Source organism: Glycine soja, chromosome 1 (assembly GCF_004193775.1).
Source record: "Glycine soja cultivar W05 chromosome 1, ASM419377v2, whole genome shotgun sequence".
Taxonomy (NCBI): domain Eukaryota; kingdom Viridiplantae; phylum Streptophyta; class Magnoliopsida; order Fabales; family Fabaceae; genus Glycine; species Glycine soja.
Window position 1 is genome coordinate 41,382,029 of NC_041002.1, and position 26,379 is coordinate 41,408,407.

At 34.5% G+C, this 26,379-nt stretch overlaps 1 protein-coding gene across 1 annotated transcript; it reads left to right on the plus strand.

Moving 5' to 3' along the window:
- Window positions 1-4,067: 4,067 nt before the first annotated feature.
- LOC114416106 lies at window positions 4,068-6,155 on the plus strand. The gene is made up of 2 exons (XM_028380987.1): window positions 4,068-5,137; window positions 5,706-6,155. The coding sequence occupies exons 1-2, from the start codon at window positions 4,204-4,206 to the stop codon at window positions 6,014-6,016; spliced, it is 1,245 nt and encodes a 414-aa protein (XP_028236788.1). The 5' UTR covers window positions 4,068-4,203; the 3' UTR covers window positions 6,017-6,155.
- The last annotated feature ends 20,224 nt before the right edge of the window (window positions 6,156-26,379 follow it).

Below are 26,379 nucleotides of genomic sequence, written 5' to 3' on the forward strand. Positions count from 1 at the left end.
TGATCACTTAATAATAATTAAAATTGAGTCAATAGGAAACAAATATATTATGTCATACATCAAACTCATATTTTAATAAAACAAAAACACACCAATTAATAATAGATCAAATAAAGAAAATTCTAATAATATATTTTTATATTTCAAAATCAAACTTTTGGAAGTCTATTTATATTTCAAAATTAAACCTTTGGAAGTTTCTTTATATATTTTTGAAATTATAATTCTGGAAGTCTATTTATTATACATTTCCAAAATAAAATTTTGGATCTATACAAATGGACTTCCGAAAATTTGTTTTGGTAATATCTAACAAATAGACTTCCAAAATTATAATTCCCAAATATACAAATAGATTTTGAGAACTCTAACTATAAAATAAGAAATATATTTAATCTTGAGAATAAGCACTCATTAGGGATATTCTTAGAGAAATAAAAATAAGACATAAGTGATGCGTTTAGAAAAATGGGTGCAGCAAAAAGTAAGTTGCCATATTTTTTTACAAGCTAAATATTTTGGACCTACCCATATAACCTGTTTTTTTTTTTTTTTTTTTTTTTTGCCATTTTTGCCTTTTCAGTAGCTTCATTTTGAAAATTATATCACTTATTTAAAGGTCTCACCACTTTTTTAAATCCCTCCGTACGAATCGTCTTCAAAGAGTTTCCATTGGCCCATGAAAAAATGGTGGAAGATCTTTTGTAATGATTAGAGCAATATTGCTTGGTAATTTAAAAGTAAACATCTTTGTACAAGGGAAATTATAAATTATTCATAACATATGTGAAATATATTAAAAGGTGTATTTACAGTCTTCAAATTTTCAGAAAATTTATTGTGAAAATTAACTAACTTCCAGAAAGAGATATTTTTCCATTTTAAAAATAGTGGCAACATATTTTACCATTTCAATAGACATAGGACTATAAAGTGACCAACCGGTATCCTCCAGGGGTGTTCAAAACAGACCCATACCGTTTGTAAATTGGTAAACCAAATAAAAAAAAAAAAATCGAAAATCACTTAAATTAAAAATCATGAAAATTGAAAATCTAAAAAGTTGTCTATTTTTTTATTTGACTTTTGGGCATTGTAATGGTAAATAGAACCAAAATAAATTGTATATTATAATTATATCTATTTTATCATGATAATTAATAATAAGTATTAAATAAGTTTTTTTTGTTTTATAATGTATATTTTATTTTTATTTGTTAAAAAAGATATATTAATATTGTTAAAAAATAATGTTAAATATTAAGTAATGTACAAATTACTATTATCTTATAAAAAGATTTGATAATAACATTTTATATTAATGCTAAATAGATGTGAAAATAATAATTTTTAACTAAAATATGTTAAAAAAATTTAATAAAAGTAAAATTTATTTAAAAATAATATAACATATATAATAATTATTTAAGTTTAGTTGATAGATTTAAATTATGATAATAGATTTCAAATTTAAAAAACTGCAAAATTAAAATGTACCAAACCTCAAAAAATTGATTTGGTTTGATTCAAAATTAATACTATATTTAAGTCGAATAAAAATAAATCACATCTTTATTATTTGTTTGATTCGGATAATTTTTTGTCTAAGAAACGAACGAAATCGCACCATAAACATGCTTAGTATCCTCGTATAAATCACTGAAACAGTTGCGAGAAAATGATGTTAGAATGACACAGTTTATACATGATAAAATATCCAGGAAGCTTAAAGATTTGGTGGAAAAAGGTTGGGGAAAAAAAGATTCGGTGTAAAATGGTTTTCAGAGCTTTTGCATTGTGTGCAAAGACCATTAAAATGATAAACAGACATCTCCATAACTTAGTGCAGCGATGGAAAATTATACACTAGAAATGAAAAAGAGGTCACTTATTTAGTTAGAAAGGTATGCAAAAGGAGAGAATGGGAAAAGAGCGAAAAACTCTTTCGAGATAAGGAATATATTTCCATTATGATTCAATAATATATTTGTAGACAAAGATATGTATATGGAAGCTACACGCATAGCTAATGATATTCAGATAACAAATTTTTTAATCGGCAAAATAAACATATAATGTAAAATGTGGAACAAGGGATACCCCACCCATATACGTAGTATGAGCTAATGTCTTCCAGCTAATGATATTCACATAACAGAATAACACTAACACAACTAACTGTAGCTAAGTTGCTAACTACTCTAACTGTATGAGATAATGTACACAACTGGTGATATTTCTTTTCCTCTGCTCAAAGCTTACAAGCATGTCCAGTTATATATATGCACACATGTGAAAATGTAGGGGCAAAATAGATTCTTCGTGTTAGCCTTGTGATTGTATCGTTTAGTAATTGAATGGTATTCTTTTTTTAAGTTTACTATTAACCATATTTTTTGGCGAGGTAATACTAAAAAGAAATACAATGAGATCAAATCCAAAATGAAATAATCGTTGAAAAGTAAGAATAGTATCTCAAGTAAAGGATTATTCAGTGTATCATAGGCTCATTTGAGATTGATTGATGACCACAAAAACTCATTTTGTCCCCTATTTTATTTGTTGAGTGAAGAATTAAAGATGGATACTTTTGTTATGCCCAAAGCATTTTGGAAAAGTATAACAATACCACTGAAACAAAGTCATAAACTTTTTCATAGTAATAGAAACAACCTTAAAGAGGCTAATTAGTCTAAATTATTCAATAGAGGTGGGTGAGTCAACATTAGTAATCAAAGTCACATGATTCTAATTAATTGTTTAAGCACACAATATCATTGAGGACCTACAACACCCCCAAAAGTGGACTTCCTTTTGGGAAGATTAAGATCCAAGATTATTGATCTCACAACTTCAACAGGAAAGTTGGAAACATTCTCAAAGCCTTGGTGTCTGCACATTTTAAAATATTGCAAATTACTTTAAGCTTCCAAATTATTATGGCCCATCATAAATAGGCTTGCCATAACAGAACTAACAAAAATTGGGCCAATTCACAATCCCAAAAACCTTACAAAGGAGTCAACAAAGTCGGTGCAATTCTTCATAGGAATAGCACTAACAAGATCCCCCCCATTGTCCTTAGGGTGGGGGACCACATCGATATCTCCGACCTCAAAAGTCAGCAACTTCGGCAGCGTTTTGTTTTTAATTGGCACAACAACATTCACACGGTTTGACAGACTTGGACTGCACCCACATGATGCATTAGTAAAATACAAAATTCCTATGCCAGAATGCATAGACGTGAGTCAATGCTCTTTCATCCAATATTCGTCTTTTAAGTACCCTTTCGTACACCCTATCCCGGTAATATATTAGCATCCTAATCTTTTTTGTATTTACCAATAGTACTACCTTTTCTCATCCACCCCCTTGTAATAATAGACCCTTTTTATTCACGTTTCCACTATTGAGATATAAGGTTACTTTATCAGATAAGAGAAGGAAAGGAGGCACAAATCTTGGGTTTAATAATACTAATAATTAATATTTGTTGATAAAAAAATATTCACACACATTGGAAAGGTATTGTTTTTTATCTTGCAAAACCTTTATTCCATTTAGTTGTATCATTAAAACCATATATTAAGCTACATAAATGCTAGCAACATATTCATTGTAGTGAAAAATTATCTCAAAATAATTATTATTTTAATTTTTTTAATGTAATATTAATTATTTTTTCTCTTATATCCCTTCTACTTATTTAATAGTATTACAAATTATTAAATGCTCTAAAGTTATTGTTGTTGATGACCACCGTAGTTCTTAATAAATTACACCTAAATGAGTTTTAGTAACTTATTTGTTTGTAAATTAAAAATCAGTTATGTATGATATAAAAATTTGTTGAGATCATAATTATATTATGGTCGAAGATCATTTGCATTTAGTATTTAAAAGAAGAATTTTACCATATAAATAACACAACTCGATCAAAATTACGTGCCTACCTCCCTAGAGGATATTTATGATTTCGTTCCAAAAAAAATAATTATTAAACCCATTTTCTTTACTTGTTAAGGAGTAGACTTTAAAAGACTAAAAAGTTTACCCTTTTAATTCCCCAAAGAAACTTCTCCCCCACGTTCCCACCCTTGCAACCTATATCATTCTCTTTTGTCAAGCATTAAACCCTCTTTCCACATTGCAACTTTCTGCCTTCTTCAGCAGCAGTGTGTCAAAAACTTCATATCATTCATGGCCAAGCCACAAAATACAAAACCCGGGTGTTTCTCTTTCTCAAGCTTCCTACGCGTGTTTCTATGTGCTGGAAATGGAACTACTCCACCAGTGCACCCTTATCACATTACAGAATCAGAAGAATCAGAAAATGCACATTTCACCAAAGAAAAAATGGTGGTGAATGATAATGATGATATTGCTTCTGCCCCTGGAGTGGTGGCAAGGCTAATGGGGCTGGATTCATTTCCAAACCCCAAATGGGTAGTGAAATGTGGCACCCCAGATTCGGTTCCTAGAAGCAGGTCAGTGAACTTTGTGGATTACTTGCTTGAGTTTGATGCAAGCCATGTTAGTAGCCATAGGAGGGTGAAGACCTCGGCATCGTTCAGAGAGGTTCCTAGTTTGGTTCAGAACCAAAAGGGTAATGGTTATGGTAATGGTAATAATCTCTTTGTGTTTTGCATGGCTGGTGACAATAACATGAGGGAAGAGCAAGAGGGTAGAAATGAGATGAGGGAAGTGGAAAAGTTGAGGCAGAGGAAGAGGCAGAAGGAGAGTGTGAGTGTGAAGAAAGAGAGGAATCAAGGGAAGAAGAACAAGAAGATTTCCAAGCTGAAGAATGAACCAAGGAGGGTCCCTTCTTCTTCTAAGAATGGTTCAAGGGGTCGAAATCATCATGGTGAGGTTAGAGATTTTTCTTCTGTGTCCTCAAACCCCTCTAAGTGTAGTAGTTCTTGTAGTAGCAGACACAATGGTGCTAGTTCAAGAACAAGGTTCAACACTTCTTTGCCAAATAAGAACAAAAAGGGGGTTGTGGAACCAAATATCAGGAATAGAAACCAGCAGTCAGTGTTGAAGGAAGAAAGTGAATGCAGCTTGGAAAACCACAGTCCTGTTTCAGTTGTAGAGAGCAATGACTATCTTTTCCTGTATGGAGCTGATTTTCTAGGTATGTTTTCTCAACTTAATCCCTTTTTATTATTGTTTTTATTTGTTTCAAATATACTTTTTTGGTAGTGGTTGAATTGGAATTGAATATTTGTTGCAATGCCATTGTCACTGATTTGTTATCAAACTCTTGCTCCCTCATAAAATGGGTTGTTTGGTCTAACTGAACAATTTGCTTTATTTTATTTTGATTTTGATTTTTATAAATAATGCTGAAAATATCACCTTTCCTTTTCTACTTTAAAAAAAGAACAAAGTTTACATGTAGTCTCGTGTTTTTGGGGCTCTTCTCTTGTCAGAATTAGAGTTGCACATCTTTAATCTATGTTGACTTTTAATATAAATTTTTATTATGCGGATTACTAAAATGAAATTCTAATTTTAATTGAAGAACAACACCAAAAATATATATATGGAACTGCATCTAAGTTTTAATCAGATTTCATTTTGTTTAGATTTGTACAACAAACAGGTCCTTTAAAGTGGCTACACTATGCATTATTCACATGCTATTGTAGCTACTTTTTAATTTTAATTTTATCTACCTTAATATATGATTATGATTGCAGATGGTTCAAGCTCCCTTACGTCAAAGTGGGAATCTCCATCACTATTGTCCTTGGGTGATGATGTTGAAGACAATGCAAGTACTAATGAAGGTTATACCTTCATTGATGTCAACAAGGAAGCAGAGTATTACTCAGAATTGATGTTGAAGCTTCGTACTTTGACTGAACAGGATATAAGAGAATCAGATTGTACCTCAAAACGTGTACGCGATATTGAAAGCTTTGGGGATATTTGTTTGATGTTTGAGCATAAAATTTTCGACCACTTATTATATGAGGTCGTCAATGAAGTTATAGAACTTTATTGTTGAGAATTTTGTCATTTTGGTGTGTAAAAGATTAAATAGATGTAGGATATTATGTGATGATTTTGCAAATGAACGCTTCTGCTTGCTACATGATAAATAGTACTAACTTTAAGTGTTGAATGAAGGATGTTATTTTTCTCAATTTTTCCTGAAGATAAAGAACAAAGACAATTCATGTTCTTTAGATTTTGTTCGTTTTGTTAGGTCTGGTCTTGATCAATGATATCATATTCTTTTTCTTGGTCATATTCTCATATAGAGTAAACTCTCAACTAATTCTTAGAATTGTATCAGTTACTTCAAAACCAGTTTGGATCAGTGTTTTAAATTTTTAAATGAAAATTTTATAAACATGAATTATTTTTTAATTTAATTTCGAAACATTTTTATCTGTACTTTCAAAACAATTTTTTTAGTTGCAAAAACATATTATTCATCGATCAACCTTTTGCCTCTTTTTCACATCGATAATCCTTTACAGATGATGAAAAGATGTTAAGGGAACTTCTTACTTCCGAGACAAATCTTCCTATGCCTATATATAAGTATTGGTTTATGAATAGTTCATTATCTAGTGGACTTTCATATTCTAACACTCTATTTGAGAGTAATCAATATTTATCCAACATGTTCCTATCTAATGAAGTGTGATTAGATCAAATGGCAAAGACATTTTTGAGAAAAAATGACTTTTTTTTCATATGAGATGGTTGTTGCTATATGCTCTAATAGTGAATCATTATTGATTTAACTAAATAACTAAAAAAAGTAGATAGACATTTCTTTCTATTGGTCTCATATAGATGGATATTCTTAATTGAAAGATCACTTATATTGATAACATACATTACAATTTAGGAACGTCTGATGTCAAAGTCAATGAATGGGTATTAATATGTTTTCAAAGGACATATAACAACTATTACCATCATTGCCATAATTATTATCACCACCACAATTTAATTCCCACCTCTACTACAACTACCACTAAAAATTGTTATTACTTTTATAATAGTCATCATTGTCATGACTAAATCATTGTTGTTATTATTGTCACTATTATTATTATTGTCACTACAATAATTATCATTATTGTGATCATAACTATTGTTGTTGTTACCATCACTATCACAATCACCATAGTTTAAAGTGAATCAGTCAATCACTAGAAGGGAGTTGAATAGTGATCATTTACAGACTTGACTTTTTCTGCACCAGCACACTAGCTTTTGAATTGTTTTTCAAGCTATTATGCTTTGGAAATCAAAAGACTAGTAGGAGTAACCAATTTCCTTACAAGTACTTGGGTATAATGATGAGTGCCATGAAAATCACCAAGTAAATTTGTTGGTTGCTGCTTTTGAACCTATTCATAAATGATATAGAATTTGTTAACCACAATTTTAGATTCTCACTTAGTTGTGCTGAGTAGGAATTGCTTCTTAATGATAAAATAGTTTTTATAAAAACCCTTGATCAAAATCAAGTTTAAGTTATAAGATAGCCTTTTGTAAAAACAAATTTTAAGTGCACAACAACAATAAATAAGGAGCAGTAAGAGAGGAAAAAATACACCATGATTGATATTGGTTCACCCAACATGTGCTACATCCATTCCCTACAACGATATGTTTTCCACTAAGACCAAACATTTTGTGGTGTTCTTTCTTTCCTTAAACCTCCACAGGCTTCTACAATTGGGGTATTCTTTTTTTCTCGAAGCCTCCTTAGGTTCCTACAACCAGTATTTTCTAAGCCTCTACAGACTCACCCAAGTATTCTTTCAAAAAGTCTCTCTAGATTCATCCTTAGTAGCACCTATTACCAAACACACACAATATCCTATTGTATTCCCTAAGCCCTAAGAAGCCACAATCACATGGCTACCTTTCCTAGTCCTCTTTAAAAGCACCTTTACTAGACACACACAACAACATGATGTGCTCTTAGAACTTTAGAAGCAATAGTCACCCGACTACCTTTCCAAGCTATCTTCAATAGAACCTGCAACTGGCTACACACAACAACCTATTGTGGTCCCTTCACACTAACGAAGTGGTGAACAAAACACTCTTGATTTAGACATAATGTCTTTCCCCTAGACTGCTTCGAGCTAAGGGAGCTCCTTTAGATAGGAGTTTTTCAATTGACCTTTGCCCACTACTTTGGCAATATTCTTTACAATTGTCTGTGGTCGTTGATGGTTGAATTCAAATGTTGCATTAGTTTCCCTTGTTCATGCAAAAAGTTATGTTTGATTCAGCCTTAACCATATATAGCTTCTAATATATGGACTTTGACTTGAAGATGTGAATAAGATTACGTGTAAGATCATGAGAGGACCACTTAGTGGTGGTTAGCATTGTGTTGAGATCTTAACACTATTAGAAATTACACTTTCAACATCGGTTATTTAGGGAATTCTACATCGGTTCTAAAATCGATGTTGAAACTGTCGATGTTGAATGTATCATCGTTAACATCGGTTTTGAAAAACCGATGTTAACATAAATACGATAACATCGGTTTTTTAAATACCCGATGTTAAACACAATGAACTACAACAAAAAAAGTGTATGCATGACGAAAGTTGACATCGGTTCTGTAGCAGAACCGATGTTAATGTAATATATTAACATCGATTTTCTACCAAAACCGATGTTAATATATTACATTAACATCGGTTTCAGTAGAAAACCAATGTCAACGTTGATGATGCATATACTTATTTGTTGTACTTCTCTATATATAACATCCGTTATTAATAGATAACCGATGTTAATATACAAATGTTAACATCGGTTATTTATAAATAACCGATGTTAATATACAAACGGTAACATCGGTTATCTATAAATAACCGATGTTAATGTACAAAAGTTAACATCGGTTTTCTGTATGATCGATGTTAAGGTTCATGTTGACATCGGTTTTTGTAAATAATCGATGTTGTTTATCATATTAACATCGGTTTTTGTTAATAAACGATGTTGTTTTCAAGTTTTTTTTTATATAAACTTTCTGTTTTTACAATAAATCCAAAATTGTACCTGTAAAATGCAATTTCAAGCCCAATTCACAGCAAATAAACATTTTATTATGCTTTCAAGCAGTTTTAATCATAATAAACATTAAATAATTGATTTATCATAAAGAACAATCATCAAATGAATTCAATGTTGAAATTACATAGGAAATGTCAAAAATGTTAAACCAAAGTAAACTAAGCTAAAGTTAATGTCCCTAAATCCTAGGTCTGATCTCTAACTCGGAGATAATATTGTGCCCACTAGATCCGCAATGCCTTTAATCTCTCTGGCTCCAATGCTCTAGGATCGTTAAAATACTGCATGATGAAATAAATCATAATAAGTAAATAATGTAATACAAATTATAAAAAAATCGATTTTGTTTCAAATAAACGTACCGCTTCCCAGTTATTCCTAAAAGTTCCTAAAATGATGGTGGACATCCAGTGCATGACATAGTAGCTGCACTCAGTACTTCCTTTTTGTCTATTACACTAAATACATAATGAAATTTGGATATTAATTAAACAACTAGTGTACAGACACATAAAGAAATATATATAAGTGGAAGTTTTATGTAAATGACGTACCTTGACGACAATCCACCTAGCAGGAGCCTTTGATTTAGGCTGTGGAGCATCATCAAGACCTTTTAAAACATTGTTCCAGATGAGTAACAATTAAAAACTGGTGTTGTACGTTGAGGTATTTCAATGCAAATGTATTGAAAAGAACACTAACCTGTTAATAATCCCCTTAAGGTAGTTGTCTGGCCTGTTATGCAATGAACAAAACCAGACAACTAGGTGTTCTTTGGGCAGGATGACCATCATCTGCCAGTGTCCGCTGTAGTGGAGATGAATATGGGTTAGTATATTAGTAAACATTAATTAAATTCAGTTAATTTGTGTGACTTACCCATTTAGGTAGGCTCCAAGATAGACATCGCGTTTTGAACTCTGCATCCAAGTCTTTATGTAACTTTCAGACTCAAACTGCGATTGCCTAGACCTCTGAATGGACTGTGGCTCGAGGAATCCATAGATATCAGAATTCCCCGCTCGCATACATGTTTCAGTGAGATGCCTGTTAATGTTAAGTCAAAGTTAAATATTTATGAATTCAAAGCAATAACTTAGGTAATTAAAAGTAATATAAAATGACTTACAGAATCCATAACTGTAACACTGATATGTTGAGACATTGACCACCGTGTGCGATTTCGGAGAGGTCTTCGAGCTTTATGTAGAGCGGGAAATCTGGATTAAAGACCCCAAACACAGTGGCATCCCATGTAACCTGATAAGGCCTCAAGAAAAGCTCTGAGATGGTCAATGTCGTCAGATAAAGCGGATCATCGACCTCTGGATCGGGCTTTGGAGGTGGTTTTGCCGGAGACACAGCTACCTGTTCATGAAACAAAGTTAAATGGCCTAATTTGAGGCACGCTGAATGAATTAATTTAAAAATAAGAAACATATAGTAAGAGTAAAGTACCTACTGTGTTGGCCAAGCAAGGAAGGTGTGAAGTGTCTGCCCCACTAAGGAAACCTCATCAGTGGGTATAGGAACTGGAGCATCTGCATCTGTAACCTCCTCCACACCCACCTTTACTTGGCCAAGCAACAAAGGAGTATTATGAACAACAGTGGATCCCTCATAAACTCTCCCCAAGACAACCAGGCGGGCAAGATCTACTTCGATGTACAAGCCACACCTATCTAAGTCACCTGTCTCAGGATCGTTTCCTGAGGGATCAACACAACTCCCCTTTGTGCTTACTCGAAGACCGGAGGGACCAACCAGAGGCTCTGGGACTGCATCTGGCAGAAGGATGCCATGAGTTGCCGCATCACTCTTTCCGTGATGGACTCCTCTAGCTGGTCCCTGATTTGCTAGGTCCACTGCTACAATTCTCTAGGAGGCAGGGAGGAAGAGCTGTGGGACGTCCGTGGAGCTGATCCAAAGTTTTGCTTGATGGTGACACCGGCTCCAACATCATGGACACATCCAGGGTGCTCTGGACGTCCAATAGCAGTGGTGAGAACATCCTGACGTCCATGGGGGACGAAGGATCCATGTGTCACCTCCTCCTTAAGGGAATCCTGCACAGAAAACACACAGTTGTACATGCCATTCACAAAAGATTGAAATATAATTCTAATGGTTAGTTGAAAATGACTTACGATCTTCGCAGCGATTTCCTTTGCGGCCTCAGTCGTCATCATCTCCCCTGTTTTCTTCGTGCGGGCCATCTTCCACTTCACGTGGTGTCTGACGGGGGATGGAGGGTCGATGACGCCATCAACGCTTCCTGATTGTGTAGCTTCCTCCAGCTTCTTCTTTGTCTTCTCAGCCAGGAGCTTCTGCTCCAAATAGTCATAACCTCCACGAGACAAAACGTGGGGCAGTGTTCTGCTTCTGGATGGCCTATGCCTTTTTGCGCACATCCTGCCAAAATAAAACAATAATCTTTCAAATTGGTAGAATGAAGTATAACAAGTTAATGCTTTTCTAAAAACAACTTAAATGGCAAGGAACATACCTCCCAAGAAGGGTCTTTGCGAGTCAGGCAAAATTGGGCCCATTTTTCCTTGCTAATGTCGTATTTCTCACAGACAATGTCCTCCACACCGTCCTGATCGGCTGCAAGGGCCCATTTCCTTGTGAAGCCTGATTCAAACTGCCTCCATCTCTCGCCCACGGTCTGAAGTAACTTCCTTTTTGTCCTACTGTCAGAAGCCTCTGGGATATCAAATTCTGCCTGAAAACATCAAATAAAGTTTATTTGTTACAATAATGTATTTTTTGGCTATTAATTAAACAAAATCAAATAAGAAAAGAAAAATACCTGAATATCCTCCCAAATCAGGTCCTTCTGAGCAGTAGGGACCTCCTTCCAGTTCTCAAAGGTGACGTCCACCTTATCACGTGCCACAATCCCGAAATATGTTCTTAATTTCTTCCTATGGGGACTGTCGGCCTTGCCGGTAGCAGGATCAACATGGACCACTGGTCTCTCAGCACTAGGTGGTCTAGTAGATAACGATCGTAGACGTGAGGCTTTGCGTGCCCGCTACACGGCAGATGGCGAAGCCGATGCGTCCGAAGGAGCAGGAGGAGGAGGAGGAGGAGGAGGAGAAGGGGGAGGAGGAGGAGGAGGAGGGGAGGCAGGTGGAGAAGCCATGATCTTTTATACAATAACATACAGCAACATACAAAATAGGATTAATCAAAAGAGGATAAGTCATAAGTGATTTAGTTGTGCTTTTTAATTGTGATTCAAAACAGGATACGATGTAATAGTAGTGAAAAAGTCTGATAAATCAATAGTCTGATAACAAATTAAGGTTGATGATGTGTTGTGATACATGTGCTTTAAATTTGTTTCAAGACATGAAAGAAAATTACTGTGTAGCACAAATAAGAATAATCGTAGACATGTGAAGATTACATAGTGTGCACAAAAAGCTAGATTTCCATGGGATTTAAAGGATGTCAAAGTGGGGTCAATGCAAGCAAACTTTTCTTAGATTTTTGGAATTGTAGAGAAATCATTGACAACGGTACTTCAAACTCTCGGGGAAGGAATGACATGAAGACCTTGAATGATGAAGGAATGAAATTGGGGGTTACCAGGGGAGGGATTGATTGGGGTTGGTGTCATTTTGTACATAGCAAATTTTACTGACGTGTTGTGCAGCAAACATTGAATTATGATTTGATTTGGGGAAAACATGTTAAAAAAAGTATATTACATGTAATCAGCAGTCAATGGATGCGTGATGGAATATAAATACTATATCTTGAGAAATACACATCTAGATGGCATCCTTAGGACTTCATACAGCTGATGTTCGTTGCTAGTTTCATCATCCACCACCCTTACCTTCTCTGGCTTCTCACGTTTATTGTTGTCAAACTCATATTTATGCTTTCTTCCCTTCATGTCTTGTTTTATCACAACTTTAGCCAAATCTCCTACCTTCAGCACAGTTGAATCTCTTGTCTTATTCTTCAATGACACACTTTGATGTCCTGTATCTCTTTTCTTCATATGTTCCAGTGCTTCAGCTTCAGAATGCATAGAGCAATCTGAACTTTCTAGTGATCACCAAAAGCTTCTGCATCAGCATTGACACTCTACACCCTCTTTGCTTTATGCTTCTATGCTGCATTCCCTGCTTCCTCCTTATAATCTCAGATTTAATAGAGGTTGCACTAGAAGAATCAGCACCAATCCGTGCCTCTTCCTCCTCTACCAGCTCAATATTTTTCCTTTCACCTTTGCTTTTGTAAACTACACTGTAATTTACAAAACAAAAGTTGAAAGGAAAGATATTGAGCTAGTAGAGGAGGAAGAGACACGAATTGGTGCTGATTCTTCTAGTGCAACCTCTAATAAATCTGAGGTTTATAAGGAGGAAGCAGGGAATGCAACAGATAAGCATAAAACAAAGAGGGTGGAGAGTGTCAATGCTGATGCAGAAGCCTTTGGTGATCACTGGAAAGTTCAAATTGCTCTATGCATTCTGAAGCTGAAGCACTAGAACATATGAAAAAAAGAGATATAGGCTATCAAAGTGTGTCATTGGAGAATAAGACAGGAGATTCAACTATGCTGAAGATAGGAGAGTCGGCTAAAGTTGTGATAAAATAAGACATGAAGGGAAGAAAGCATAAATATGGGTTTAACAACAATAAACGTGAGAAGCAAGAGAAGGTAAGGGTGGTGGATGATGAAACTGGCGACAAACATGAGTTGTATGAAGTCCTAATGATGCCATCTAAAACAAAATACCGATGCCTCAATCATAAAAAAATGTAGTTGTCACTTACTTGCTTTGGTGACCTGTCTCTCTGCAAAAAATTACATTAGATAATGTTAATCAATTCTCCTTCATCATGATCATTACGATTAGCATGAACGTCGTCAGCTTCTTCTTCTTCGATAACGTTAGGAGTGATTTGTGCGGTCAAAGGACTAACATAGGTGTCCATGTATGAATCATCATCTTCTAGATTAACACCAATTGTTTTGCCCTGCAAAACCATGCACCACCTTTCATCACAAGGGTCTTGCACGTAAAATACTTGTCTAGCTTGTTCTGCCATGATGAAAGGGTCATTGTGGTAACCAAGTTTCTTTAGGTCTACCAGCGTAAATCCTATATCATCGGTGCGCACACCGGTGTTGTTGTCAACCCATTTACATTTGAAAATACATACCGTAAATTTCACATAGTTAAGCTCCCAAATTTCATCAATGAACCCAAAGTAAGGGATGGAAGCTACACAGGGATTGGCATCATTCACACTTGCAAAGTGTTGAGATTCAGCCCTTAGGGTGACCCCGCTGTTCTACATTGTACTTTTGTCATCTTGTGCTTTTGTGTAAAATGAATACTTGTTTATGTCGTATCCTTGCGAAGTTATAACATTTCTTTTAGGCCCATCTGCTAGCTTTCTTAATGTTTCTGAAGCATTCTCATATGCAAAGATTGTATCTTTAAACCAATCACAGAAAGTCTTGTTATGTTTTTTCAACACCCAATTCTTTGACATTTTTGGATTATTCTGTTCAACTAAAACTTCATGCTTAAGTATGTATGGAAAAACTTCATTACTGTTGTTCAAGACATACAAGTGAGCTTGTAACAAATGTTCTACACTTGGAGTGATCACATGCAATCCTCTTGAACCCTTACCACCCACTTTGTCATCATGCCGAGACTCGGGAAGGCCAACAGGTTTAGCCTTCTCTATGTATTCTGAAAAAAATTCAATGGCTTCTTCTGCAATGTACCTCTCAACAATAGATGCTTCTAGACGATATAGATTCTTTGTATACCTTTTTAAGATCTTCATGTATCGCTCAACCGGGTACATCCACCGTAGATAAACAGGACCACGACATTTGATTTCTCTGACCAGATGCACAATCAAGTGAATCATGATGTCAAAGAAAGCAGGGGGAAAATACATCTCCAACTGACACAGTATAATTGCGGCCTCATTTTCCAACTCATCAAACTTGACAAGATCAATGACTTTTCTACATATAGAATGAAAGAAAAAGCACTGGCGAGTTATCACTAACCTTACTTTGTTTGGCAAGATGTCTCGTATAGCCACGACTAACAATTGTTGCATGAGCACGTGACAATCGTGAGACTTTAACCCTACAAGCTTAAGCTCCTTCAACTACATAAGGCTCTTAATATTTAAAGAGTATCCTTGTGAAACCTTCACCCGACGAAGACACTGACAAAAACTTATCTTCTCCTTTTTGGACAAAGTATGGCAGGCTGGGGGCAAGTAAATTTTCTTCCCATCAGACCTTGGATGCAACTGTGATCGTATGCCCATATCAGCTAGATCTTGACGGGTATTCAAGCCATCCTTCGTCTTGCCTTGAATGTTAAGGAGCGTCCCAATCACACTGTCACAAACATTTTTCTCCACATGCATAACATCAATACAATGTCTAACGTCAAGATCAGACCAGTACGGAAGATCAAAGAAAATGGACCTCTTCTTCCATATGCAACTCTTACTTTTATCCTTCTTTTGGGTCTTCCCAAATGCAGTATTCAGGTGTTCAACCCGCTCATATACCTGCTCACCAGTCAACTGTATCGGCGCAATATCATGCTCTTGACTTCCATTAAAAGCTTTTTTCAGTCGTGTGTAAGGATGATTGGGTGTTAGAAAGCGGCGATGCCTACTGTAGACAGTTTTTCTCCCATGTTTAAGTTGTGTGTAGCTTGTGTTTTCTTCACAGATGGGGCATGCATGATGACCCTTAACACTGTAACCGCTGAGATTCCCATATGCTGGAAAGTAATTAATGGTACAAAAAAGCATTGCACGCATTTCAAACGTCTCCTTGCGAAACACATCAAACACTACAACCCCCTCGTCCCACAACTTTCTCAGATCTTCAACCAATAGACTTAGATAAACATCAATGTCATTTCCTGGCTGTCTTGGGCCCGATATCATCATAGACAACATCATGTATTTTTTCTTCATGCACAACCAAGGAGGCAAATTGTAAATTACTAGTAGAACTGGCCATGAACTGTGTTGAGTGCTTAAGGTGCCATATGGATTCATTCCATCACTGGCTAGTCCAAGTCTAAGATTTCTTGGCTTTTTTCCCAAAATCCGAATACAAACCATCAATCTTTTTCCAATGCGAGCAATCAGCTGGATGACAGACCATTCCATCAGAAATCCTTCCATTTGCATGCCATGTAAGGTCTTTTGCGTCGTCCTCATTAGAAAAAAGACGCTTAAACCTTGGAATGATTGGAAGATACCACAAAACCTTCATTGGGGGGCCCCTGTTGGAGTTTTCATCAGAACTGCTTTCCTCTTCATCCTTCATTTTGTATCGTGAAGTCCCACAGATAGGGCATTTAGACATTTCTTGGAATTCATGCCTGTACAGTATGTAATCATTGGGGCAAGCATGAATCTTCCGATACTCCATACCCATCGGACACAATATCTTTTTCGCCTTATAGTAACTTTTAGGCAATGTGTTGTCCTCTGGAAGCAAATTGTGCACTACCTCAAGCAGTGAGGTGAAACTTTTGTCACTCCACCCATACCTGGCCTTCACATTAACCAGACTTAACACCACAAACAATAGGGTTAAGGAATTCTTGCACCCCGTATACAAAGGCTTCTTTGAATCACTCTGTAATCCTTCATACACAGGGGCATGTGCTTGCTGGGAAGACTCTTGTCCAAGGTCACTAATCATGTCCTCCAAGCGATCTCCCATTTCTACATCAAACGGTTTAGATTGGGACCTACTCTGCATGTCTGTCACTTCACCATGCCATATCCACGTTGTGTAATTCTTCTTAATCCCATCACACAATAGATGGTCCCGTACATCATCCAGTAGTTGTCGTCTTCCATTCAAACAGTCAATGCAAGGACAAAAATATTTTCCTTCATTCGATCGACCTCTTTCTAAAGCGAATTGCAAGAATTGCTCGATGCCATCCTCATATTCTGGGCTCATGCGACTTTCATTCATCCAACTTCAATCCATCTAAGTAATTCCATGCATGAAAATCTCAGTTTTTTATTTATAGGTGTGGCCCTATCCCATTTAGGAAGACTGTCTTTTATGTTAGCTTCAAACATCAGGGTTAGCATTATTTTGAAAATTTTGACAAAATTTCGGCAGCATTTCGCATTGGTCTCCAAGTACACGACATGACATCGGTGAAATGAATTTCCCGATAATCAAGTATGCACCCAGAGAACAACTTGAAATGCAGTGTACCGAAATTTCATCAAATTAATCAAAATAATAATAACCTTAATGAATGAATCTAACATAAAAATATCAGTCTCCCCAAACTGTCCAAACGGACAATTCAAGACTAAATACAATGACTAATGCAAACTGTCCGCAAGAATCATTGCATTCAGTCTCAAATGGGAATCTAGGGTTCACTCAGCATGAACAACAGTTGTTTATATAGCAAATTACATCGATGACATACAAGAACATACAAAAGGTAAATTTCAATTACAGACAAATATCAACATCAACATTTCTTTATGTAACTAATTTCAAATTCTGGGTTTGGAGGGTGGTTATGCTTTATTATTGTAGTTGGGTATGTGTGTGTGTGTGTGTGTGTGTGTGTGTGTGTGTGTCTTTGTGTGAGATGAGGGTGTGTGTGTCTTTGTGTGTCATGAGGGTGTGTCTCTGTGTGTGTATCATGAGGATGTGTGTAGTTGTCATGCTAGTAAAATTTGAGGGCAAATTAGTGATCAGGGTTCGATTTTGTGTGATTACAGATTATGGAAATATATCCACTATTGCTTTAAGTGTGAATGAGCCTGTTAGTGTGAAGGAGAGGAGGGAACGTTTTCTATAGGGTTTGGGCTTAGCTGATTCTTCTTCCAAGGTTTGTTCACAAGAGAAAATGAGGTTAGACGACCCATCTATCAGCTTGGGATTGGAGAGGATGAGGGAGTGCAGTGGGCCAATCTCAAATACTTGCATTTTGCATACTGATCAAGTAGTATCTGAGAAGTTGATTCTCTCTGCAAGCAAAGCAGGTTCTACAGAAAAAATCTCTTTGGATGAATTCAAAGGGGGTCCCCAACATGAAGCAGAAGCAAACATTGAACGAAAAGAGCATGAGTTGTCTTATACACCTCAGGACCACAAACCCAGAGAATGTGTTTCACAAGAAGAATTTCAGGATTTTGATATGAGTAAAAGAAAGACGAAAAACTTGTGGAAGTGCTTTGTCAACCTTAGGAAAAGTAGTGAAGGAAATGTAAGGTCCAAATTGAATGCAGGGACAAATAAAACTCGAAGAATAAAGGTGAAGCAGAATAAAAAGAGGTGCCTGGAGTTCAATGGCCTATACCTTGGACAAGAGGTTAGAGCACAGAAAGGCCTAGTCTGGACCATGAAATTTAGTTCATCTGGTCAGTATTTAGCGAGTGGAGGTGAAGATGGTGTTGTTCGCATTTGGTGTGTTACATCACTAGATAAATCCAGTATTTGTTTCACCCCACAAGACAGTACTTCTAAAAGAAAAGTGGAATGTGACAACTCTTCTCCTCAAAAGAAACACTTAAGCCAACCCTTCATTTTCCTTCGAAATAGTGTTTTTCAAATTGAGGAATCACCATTGCAACAATTCTTTGTTCATTCCAATGATGTCTTGGATTTGGCTTGGTCTAATTCAGATGTGACTTTAACTAGCATAAGCTGTTACGTATCCTAAATGATGGCTTAGACAGGTCATGGAATCCATGTCGAGATTTACATTTGACTTTACTATAAGGGCCGTATTTCTTTATTTATGGAGGGTGTGTGTGTGTGTGGCTGTATTTATTGAGGCTAATATAGTTTAACCATAATAATTGAATTTAGGCTTCCAAATTTAGGCTACATTTCATTCCTATATTTCAAAGAAGTCAGACCTGCCAAGAGCATAGTTTTAGGTTGGATTTGGTTTGAATAATTGAGTTGCAGATTACATCAGAATCAAGACTCAAATTATTATTATTTTTTGCTCAGCAAAAATAAGTGATATATTATAAATAAGTACCAAAGGTACTAAAGTACATAAAAGGATGGGTATACAGCAGGTTCAGATCGCTATACAAGACTCAAATTATTAGTCGTTTCATTTCAGTCCATTCATTATTTAGGCTGCTCTTAGGTTGATTCAATCCATTCATTAGTCGTTTCATTTCAGTCATCAAATTTTTAGAGTAGAAGGTCACTTCAACATTTCTAAAGAAGTTAAAAATACCATATAGGAAAAGGTAGGGTGCAGAGGAACATGAAGTCAGATACTGGATCCACCACCAATTGTAGTCTTCACCACACAGCTGAAAGTAGGGAAACTTGCAGTGCTTTCAATTGCAGTGCTTTCAATTGAATCAATGAAGTGATGTTTCTGCTTAAATCCAAGACATGTAGTGAATTAATTAACAATAAATCAATAAATCAATGAATTCAGAAGTCTCATTATTGGGCAAGCAAGGGGCAAATCAAATAATTTGCACTTAATCAAACCCACATGGGTTGATCTCATGTGCATGCAAGCACACTACCATTTGTAACTTGTTTTAACCTTGTTGAAAGATTTTTGTATATATAGATTTGAAGATAGACTAAAGTACCTAACGTGGACACAGAACCTTTTGAATTATTTAAAATTTACATCAAGCAATTCATAGTACTAATCTTTTCGAAATAAAATTAACCCCCACTCACAAATTTTGTGTCTAGTCATATTATAAGTACCAAGATACACTTATGTTGGAGACACATGCAAGCATTAAACAACAAAATGCATAGTTAAGTTAACAGTAACAATGTTCCCATGATCTTCTGATTCATAAGCTGCTTCATGGTTTTTTAGTCTTAACCATTTCCAATTATACTTGTTTTATCTAATCACATTATGTGTTTTATTTCATAGTCTTAGTTTAAATATTTTTTAGAAGTTGTAAAGCCATCAAAGCAACCTCTCTTCATAAACAAAAAAGTCAAAAAATTAACCCAATCAACTTTAACTCCCAAATTTCAGAATCAGAAGTTATAGATTTACAATTCAACAATATGGTCAGAACCTTGGTCAGTCTCATTCAATGTGATGACCCCATGCTCCTTCAAGGGGGGAACATCAATAGGAAATAGAACACCACCTAATTCTATGAACTGAAAATTAACTGCATCAAATTTAGGAGCAACCTTGTGTTCCACAAACAAGAGAAGAAAGTTTTCATATGCAACAAAGTATGTCATTTCGGTTACAAGAAAAAAGGAGACACCTTTGAACACAAGCATATCTGATAGCTTCCCAAATCAGATTACATATACAATCTGATGATTGGTGCCTCTATGCTGCTGCTTACCTAAACTGTGCCCTGCTCCAATTTCCTTTCTGCTATCTAGGGATACCAATTGGAGTCAATCCGAAAAGAAAGGTGGTGTGGGAACCCTATAATCACGAAGTTCAAGGCTAGGTTGAACAAATGGAACCAGAGAAGCATTTCCTTGGCTGGCAGAATCACTCTAATCAATGCTGTCCTAACAGCATTGCCTTTGTTTTATTTGTCTTTTTTAAGGGCCTCTACAGCAGTGATCAATAGGTTAACTGCCATCCAAAGGCAATTTCTTTGGGGTGGTAATCGAGAAGGGAAGAAGATTGCTTGGATATCTTGGAGACAGTGTTGTGCTTCTAGATAAATGGGAGGTTTGGGGATCAAAGATATTAACATCCTCAATAATGCTCTCTAAATGAAATGGAAGTGGCTGATGTTTCATCAACCAGATCACCTTTGGAACAGGATTTTGGTCTCTAAGTACAAGGGATGAAGAGGATTGGATCAGGGGCCACAAAAGCATTATTTCTCTCCGTGGTGGGCTGATCTAAGGGCTATTAACCAACAGCAGAGTATGATTGATGTCTCTAATCAATTTTCTTGGAAGGTGGGTAAGGGAGATCAGATTCTTTTCTGGGAAGATTCTTGGGTTGATGGTGGGATACCCCTCAAAGACCAATTTCCAGAATTATATGGAATCTCTTCCCGAAGACTTCACATTGTGGCAGATATGGGCTCCTTCTATGAGAATGGGTGGGAATGGAATCTCTGTTGGAGAAGAAATTTCTTTGATAACGAGATGGGGATAGCTTTAAAATTTATTGATCAAATCACAACAATCAGCTTAAATGTCAACCTGAAGCACAACTGGGTGTGGAAAGCATAATCTAATGGGATCTTTTCTACCAAATCTGCATAACAAGTTATTAAAGCTGAGTAGCCTTATGAAGTCCAGTGTATGGGTTTCCATCAGCTGTGGGATATTAAAATCCCTCCTAGAGCCTTATCATTTTCCTGGAGATTGCTATGGGATAGACTTCCTACAAAGGATAACCTATCTAGGAGACAAATTCAGACTGACAGTGACCTATGCCCATTCAGCCAAAGACAAGCTGAGTCTGCCACTGTAGGCCGATGGATAACTTCCTCCAGCATTCATCTACAGCAGGATCAATGGCTACTAATAGAAGATGGAAAATTTGGTGGCTGGTAGCTACAAAGTCAAACTGGAAGCTTAGAAATGACATGATCTTTCATAATCAGTCTTTTCATATCTCTAAGCTGGTAGACAATACAATCTTCCTCATGTGGACTTGGCTGAAGGGGTGGGAAAGGGATTTCAATGTTCCTTTTCACCATTGGTCCTCAGCAATGTCTTTAGTTTTTTTATAAAGTTTGTTTTGAAGGGCTGGGTTTGTTGTTGGGTTGCTGATCCTTTTTATCTTACATGAGAGTTAATATCCTGTGTTATCTTGTAGTACCACTGGTACTATTCTTATATTAATATAAATTATATTTGCAGTTCAAAAAAAAAAGATTACATATACAATGAGTTAAGAAAAGTTTCTATATAACATAAAGTAGTAATCTTGTAAACCTTAGCATCCCTTCTCCACAAATGGCCATTTTATCAGAAGCAGAAAATACACTATGTGAGGACACCACAAGTCTCCTCGAGGATAATAAAAATCAGTACAAAACTAAAAAACAATCAGCCAACTTTTGAATCAGAAAATAGAATCAAAACAACTTCCTAAGTCAAAATTATAATTGCCTTTTTCTTTTTCTTAATGAAGAATATACGTTGTCTAATCTCTAGACCCGCTACATATGCCCATTGGATAACATAACATATTTGTGTAAGTCTACTAAAAGTTAAAAATTGATTCAACAAACCCAAAGACATATTCAAATTAAATCTGTCCAGGGAAATGCATTTGGCAGTTGCTTTGTTTACCTAAGAAACAAAATTAAAGAAACATAATGAAATCAAAATCGAAATAAAAATCACGACAATCGAACTTCCTATGGCCAAAACTAATAATTGTTAATTCTATTGCAACGCAAGCTTTACTAGTATGGAGCCCAAGAAAAGAGCCTATTAACCATCAATTTATTCAGAGAAACCCAATATAAAAATAACCAATTGAATATTTAACCTATAAATTTATATTTTATTTGAAATCTATTTGTTTTGGTTTAACTTATCCTCAACTTTTTAAAATGGCATAAAAATTATCCCAAATGACAGACTAAGCTGAAGTGGAAACCAAGAAAGTGCTTCACTAACCAACTTCATTCACAGAAACTAAAAGACAAAAGGTAAGATGTAGAACCTCAATGTTCAACAACAAAGAAAACAAATCTGTTTTTGTTGAATTTAACAGATATCTATAGCTTTGGATAAGTAAACCATTAAGATTCACATGCCAATATCAAAATGAAATAAAGGTGCAGAGTGATGTGTCATCAGTTACTCATGGATGCCATTGAGAAGAGTACCTTAGGTAGTTTATTGAGAATGAGGAGCATCTAAGTGTAACTCAAATCAACAGTTTTGCTAGCTTCAGCATTGGGTTTATGTGGCCTTGTGCTGGGTATGGGATGCACATAGAAAAAAAGAAAACACAAATCAATAAAAGTAGCAACTTAGCATAAAAAAAACTATAAAACATGAACACCCACTAAAACTTAGCATACTTATACCATCGTGCACACAGCTACAACAACCCACAAAGAACACGAAGTTCACCTACGTACCTCGCGGAGAAAGCTTTAAGCTTTGAGCACCCACGAGTGTTTCAGCACCCTAGTACCTAGCGGAGGAGTGTATAGGGTTTTCTTCGAGCCACACTTCCAAGAGTAGTGTAGGGGGTTCTATGGCTTCGAGCGAGAGGTCTCCGACAGTATTGAAGACAATGTGGGACAATGTGGGTGTCAAGGGAGCGGTTTCCGGCAGATTTCAGGTGGGAAGAGAAAGAGAAGACTGATTTCAAGCAGGAGGAGAAAAAGAAGAGAAAGAGAAGACCGAGCGCGCGGGTTGTGAAATGTCAACGTTTTAACTTATAAACATAACAACATCAGTTTTTTAAGGATAACCGATGTTAACTGAATATAGTTAACATCGGTTTTGCCAAAACCGATGTTAACATCAAACAGGTTACATCGGTTTGTTATAAAACCGATGTTAGGATGAACTCCTTAACATTGGTTTTCTCAAAAACCGATGTTAATTCTATGAAGTTAACATCGATTTTTCCAAAACTGATGTTACCATATTCATCTTAACATCATGTTAACATCGGTTTTTTAAATAACCGATGTTAACATGAAGTAGTTAACATCGGTTTTTCTAAAACCGATGTTAAGTAACTTCATTTAATTACAAAAATGCCACAGTGCTTTCTTTAACATCGGTTTTCGGAATAACCGATGTTAATGAAGTGATGTAGAAAGCCTTTTTTTAGTAGTGTAAGGTTGTTTGCTTGTGGTTTTAAAAGAGATGGGTAACCCACTCCATACACCTTTATGTTTTTAAATGAGGGTGAATGATTAAGGTTGAATGACCATCGGAAACGGGATGGAATGGCTACAACAAGCACTAAGTATGTGGAGGAACTTGTTCAAGAAGAAGGATCCCTTGAGGATGCCTCATGAGTTTCAAGTGGGTATATACAGATTTTATTTTTTGAGTCATTGCTTTGAATTTTAGTTTAATGAAAACCGAGCTATTTCTTTAAAAATGATAATTTGTGTATGGAGACATTTTATTTTACCTATTATGAATATGTTAAGGATGTCTTTTTTCTCAGAATTTCTAATAATGACGTTTTAAAAGCAATGACAAAAAGTTATTCATTAAATTAATTCCATGGGTACTATACCCCTTGTAAAAATGTTAACATATTACTTCATTTGTCAATAAAAATTATTATTATTATTATTACATAATAATTAAGAGGTATTCATTTTGAGACAAATAAGAAAAATTTTCAAATAAATAAAATAAATTATTATCTCATCTTATTAATCAATATCTGAATATATTTTTAACTTTATATATATATATATATAGTGTGTGTGTGTCTATAATAATATATAAATGAAATATCTTTTTTATGTAGATATTTATTTTGTTTCACATTTTTACCTTTAAAATAATAAAAAATTATTATTTATATATTGTCTTTCATTTGCTCATGTAACTCACTTTATTTAAAAAAGGGCAGTTTGATTTTTTGAATGAATTATCTATAACAATAAAAGTAACTGCACACTAAAAAATTGATACCTCTCACGTTCAAAACTACCACAAAGTTGCATAACCTTTAAAACAATTGTTCCAATCCCAACTCTCACACGTTCTACAACTGCCATAGCCTATAACATGTACAACATTATTCTTAAAACTGATTTCCTTTCTCAAACTTTCTTCCTCACCCCTTTGTCTATCAGCGCACCTCCCATTCATATCCGAATCACTCTCTTGACATTAATATATTTTGTTTACTCTACAGGCATGTTAGTAAAACATTCATATAATATTTCATGGGATGAGATCGGAGATTGACATTGTCTGTAACGGGGTTTTTTTTTTAACGAAAAGGGATTTTTTTTTTAAATGAGATTGTTTTTGAATTATTTACCGAGTAATTTCTCTTGAGTTAGAAGTCGTACCATACTTTAATTTTTTTTAATTGAAGTTGTAAAATTATTTATGACTTCAATATAAACTTTTTTTTATTTTACGACTTTGAAGTTATAACCTTTTTATTTTTAAAAAATTAAAGTTGTAAAATTATTTATGATTTTAATTTAATTTTTTTATTTTATCAATTTTTTTTATTATAACTTCAAAATCATAATACTTATTTTTTAATTTGAAGGTGCATGAGGTGAAGTCTTGAACTTGGCTACGACTTCACTGACTTTGCTGACTCCGCTGTGTCCTCTTTCCAAACTTTATGATATTATATATTATTTTATAACATTAAGAATTTTTTAGGCATTTTTTTATTTTATTTTGTTTTGTTTTCAATTTTTTTATAATTGTTAACAAAATTTATTTATTTAATTATTAAATAACTAATTTTAATTTTACTTATTATTAATTTTATTTAATATGTTATATATTTTTGTAATGTTTTATTATTTAAAATATATTATATCTTTTTAATATTATTTTATCTAAATATTTTTATCGTAACACCTGCTACGACTTATCTCTTTAGTTAAATAATTCAAATATAACCATCTAGAAAAAAAACCACTTTTTATGTAAAATCCTCCTTTTTTTCAAATTTTATAATATTATATATTATATATTAGAATATTGTAGTTCATATTATTATTTTAGGGTTTAATGTGTTAATAAGTTATAGCATCTTAAATAAAAGATTATATAAATTTTAAATACACAAAAATATTAAAATAAAATAATATTGACAAGAAATAATATATTCTAAATAATAAAGCATTACAAAAATATATAACATATAAAATAAAAACATAAAAAATATATAGCATATTAAATAAAATTAATAATAAGTAAAATTAAAATTATTTATTTAATAATTAAATAAATAAACTTTGTTAGCAATTTTAAAAAAAATTGAAAACAAAAAAAATAAAATAAAAAAATGCCTAAAACATTCTTAATATTATAAAATAATATATAATATTATAAAGTTTGAAAAAAAGGACATACTGAAGTAATAGCCAATCTCACGACTTCACCTCTATGCACCTCCAAATTAAAAAATAAGTATCACAACTTTGAAGTCCTAATATCAAACAAAAAACTATTGTAAATTAAAAAAAATTCACTAAATTCATAGATAATTTTATGACTTCAGTTTTTTTTTTAAGATTACGACTTTAAAGTCGTAAAATAAAAAAAATTTACACTGAAGTAATAAATAATTTTACTACTTCCGTTAAAAAAAT

What these genes read in the sequence shown, in the direction of transcription:
- LOC114416106 (XM_028380987.1), top strand. Translation starts at nt 4,204, where the DNA reads ATGGCCAAGCCACAAAATACAAAACCCGGGTGTTTCTCTTTCTCAAGC. An exon ending in GTATGGAGCTGATTTTCTAG is followed by an intron (nt 5,138 to 5,705) that starts GTATGTTTTCTC and finishes TTATGATTGCAG; the next exon opens with ATGGTTCAAGCTCCCTTACG.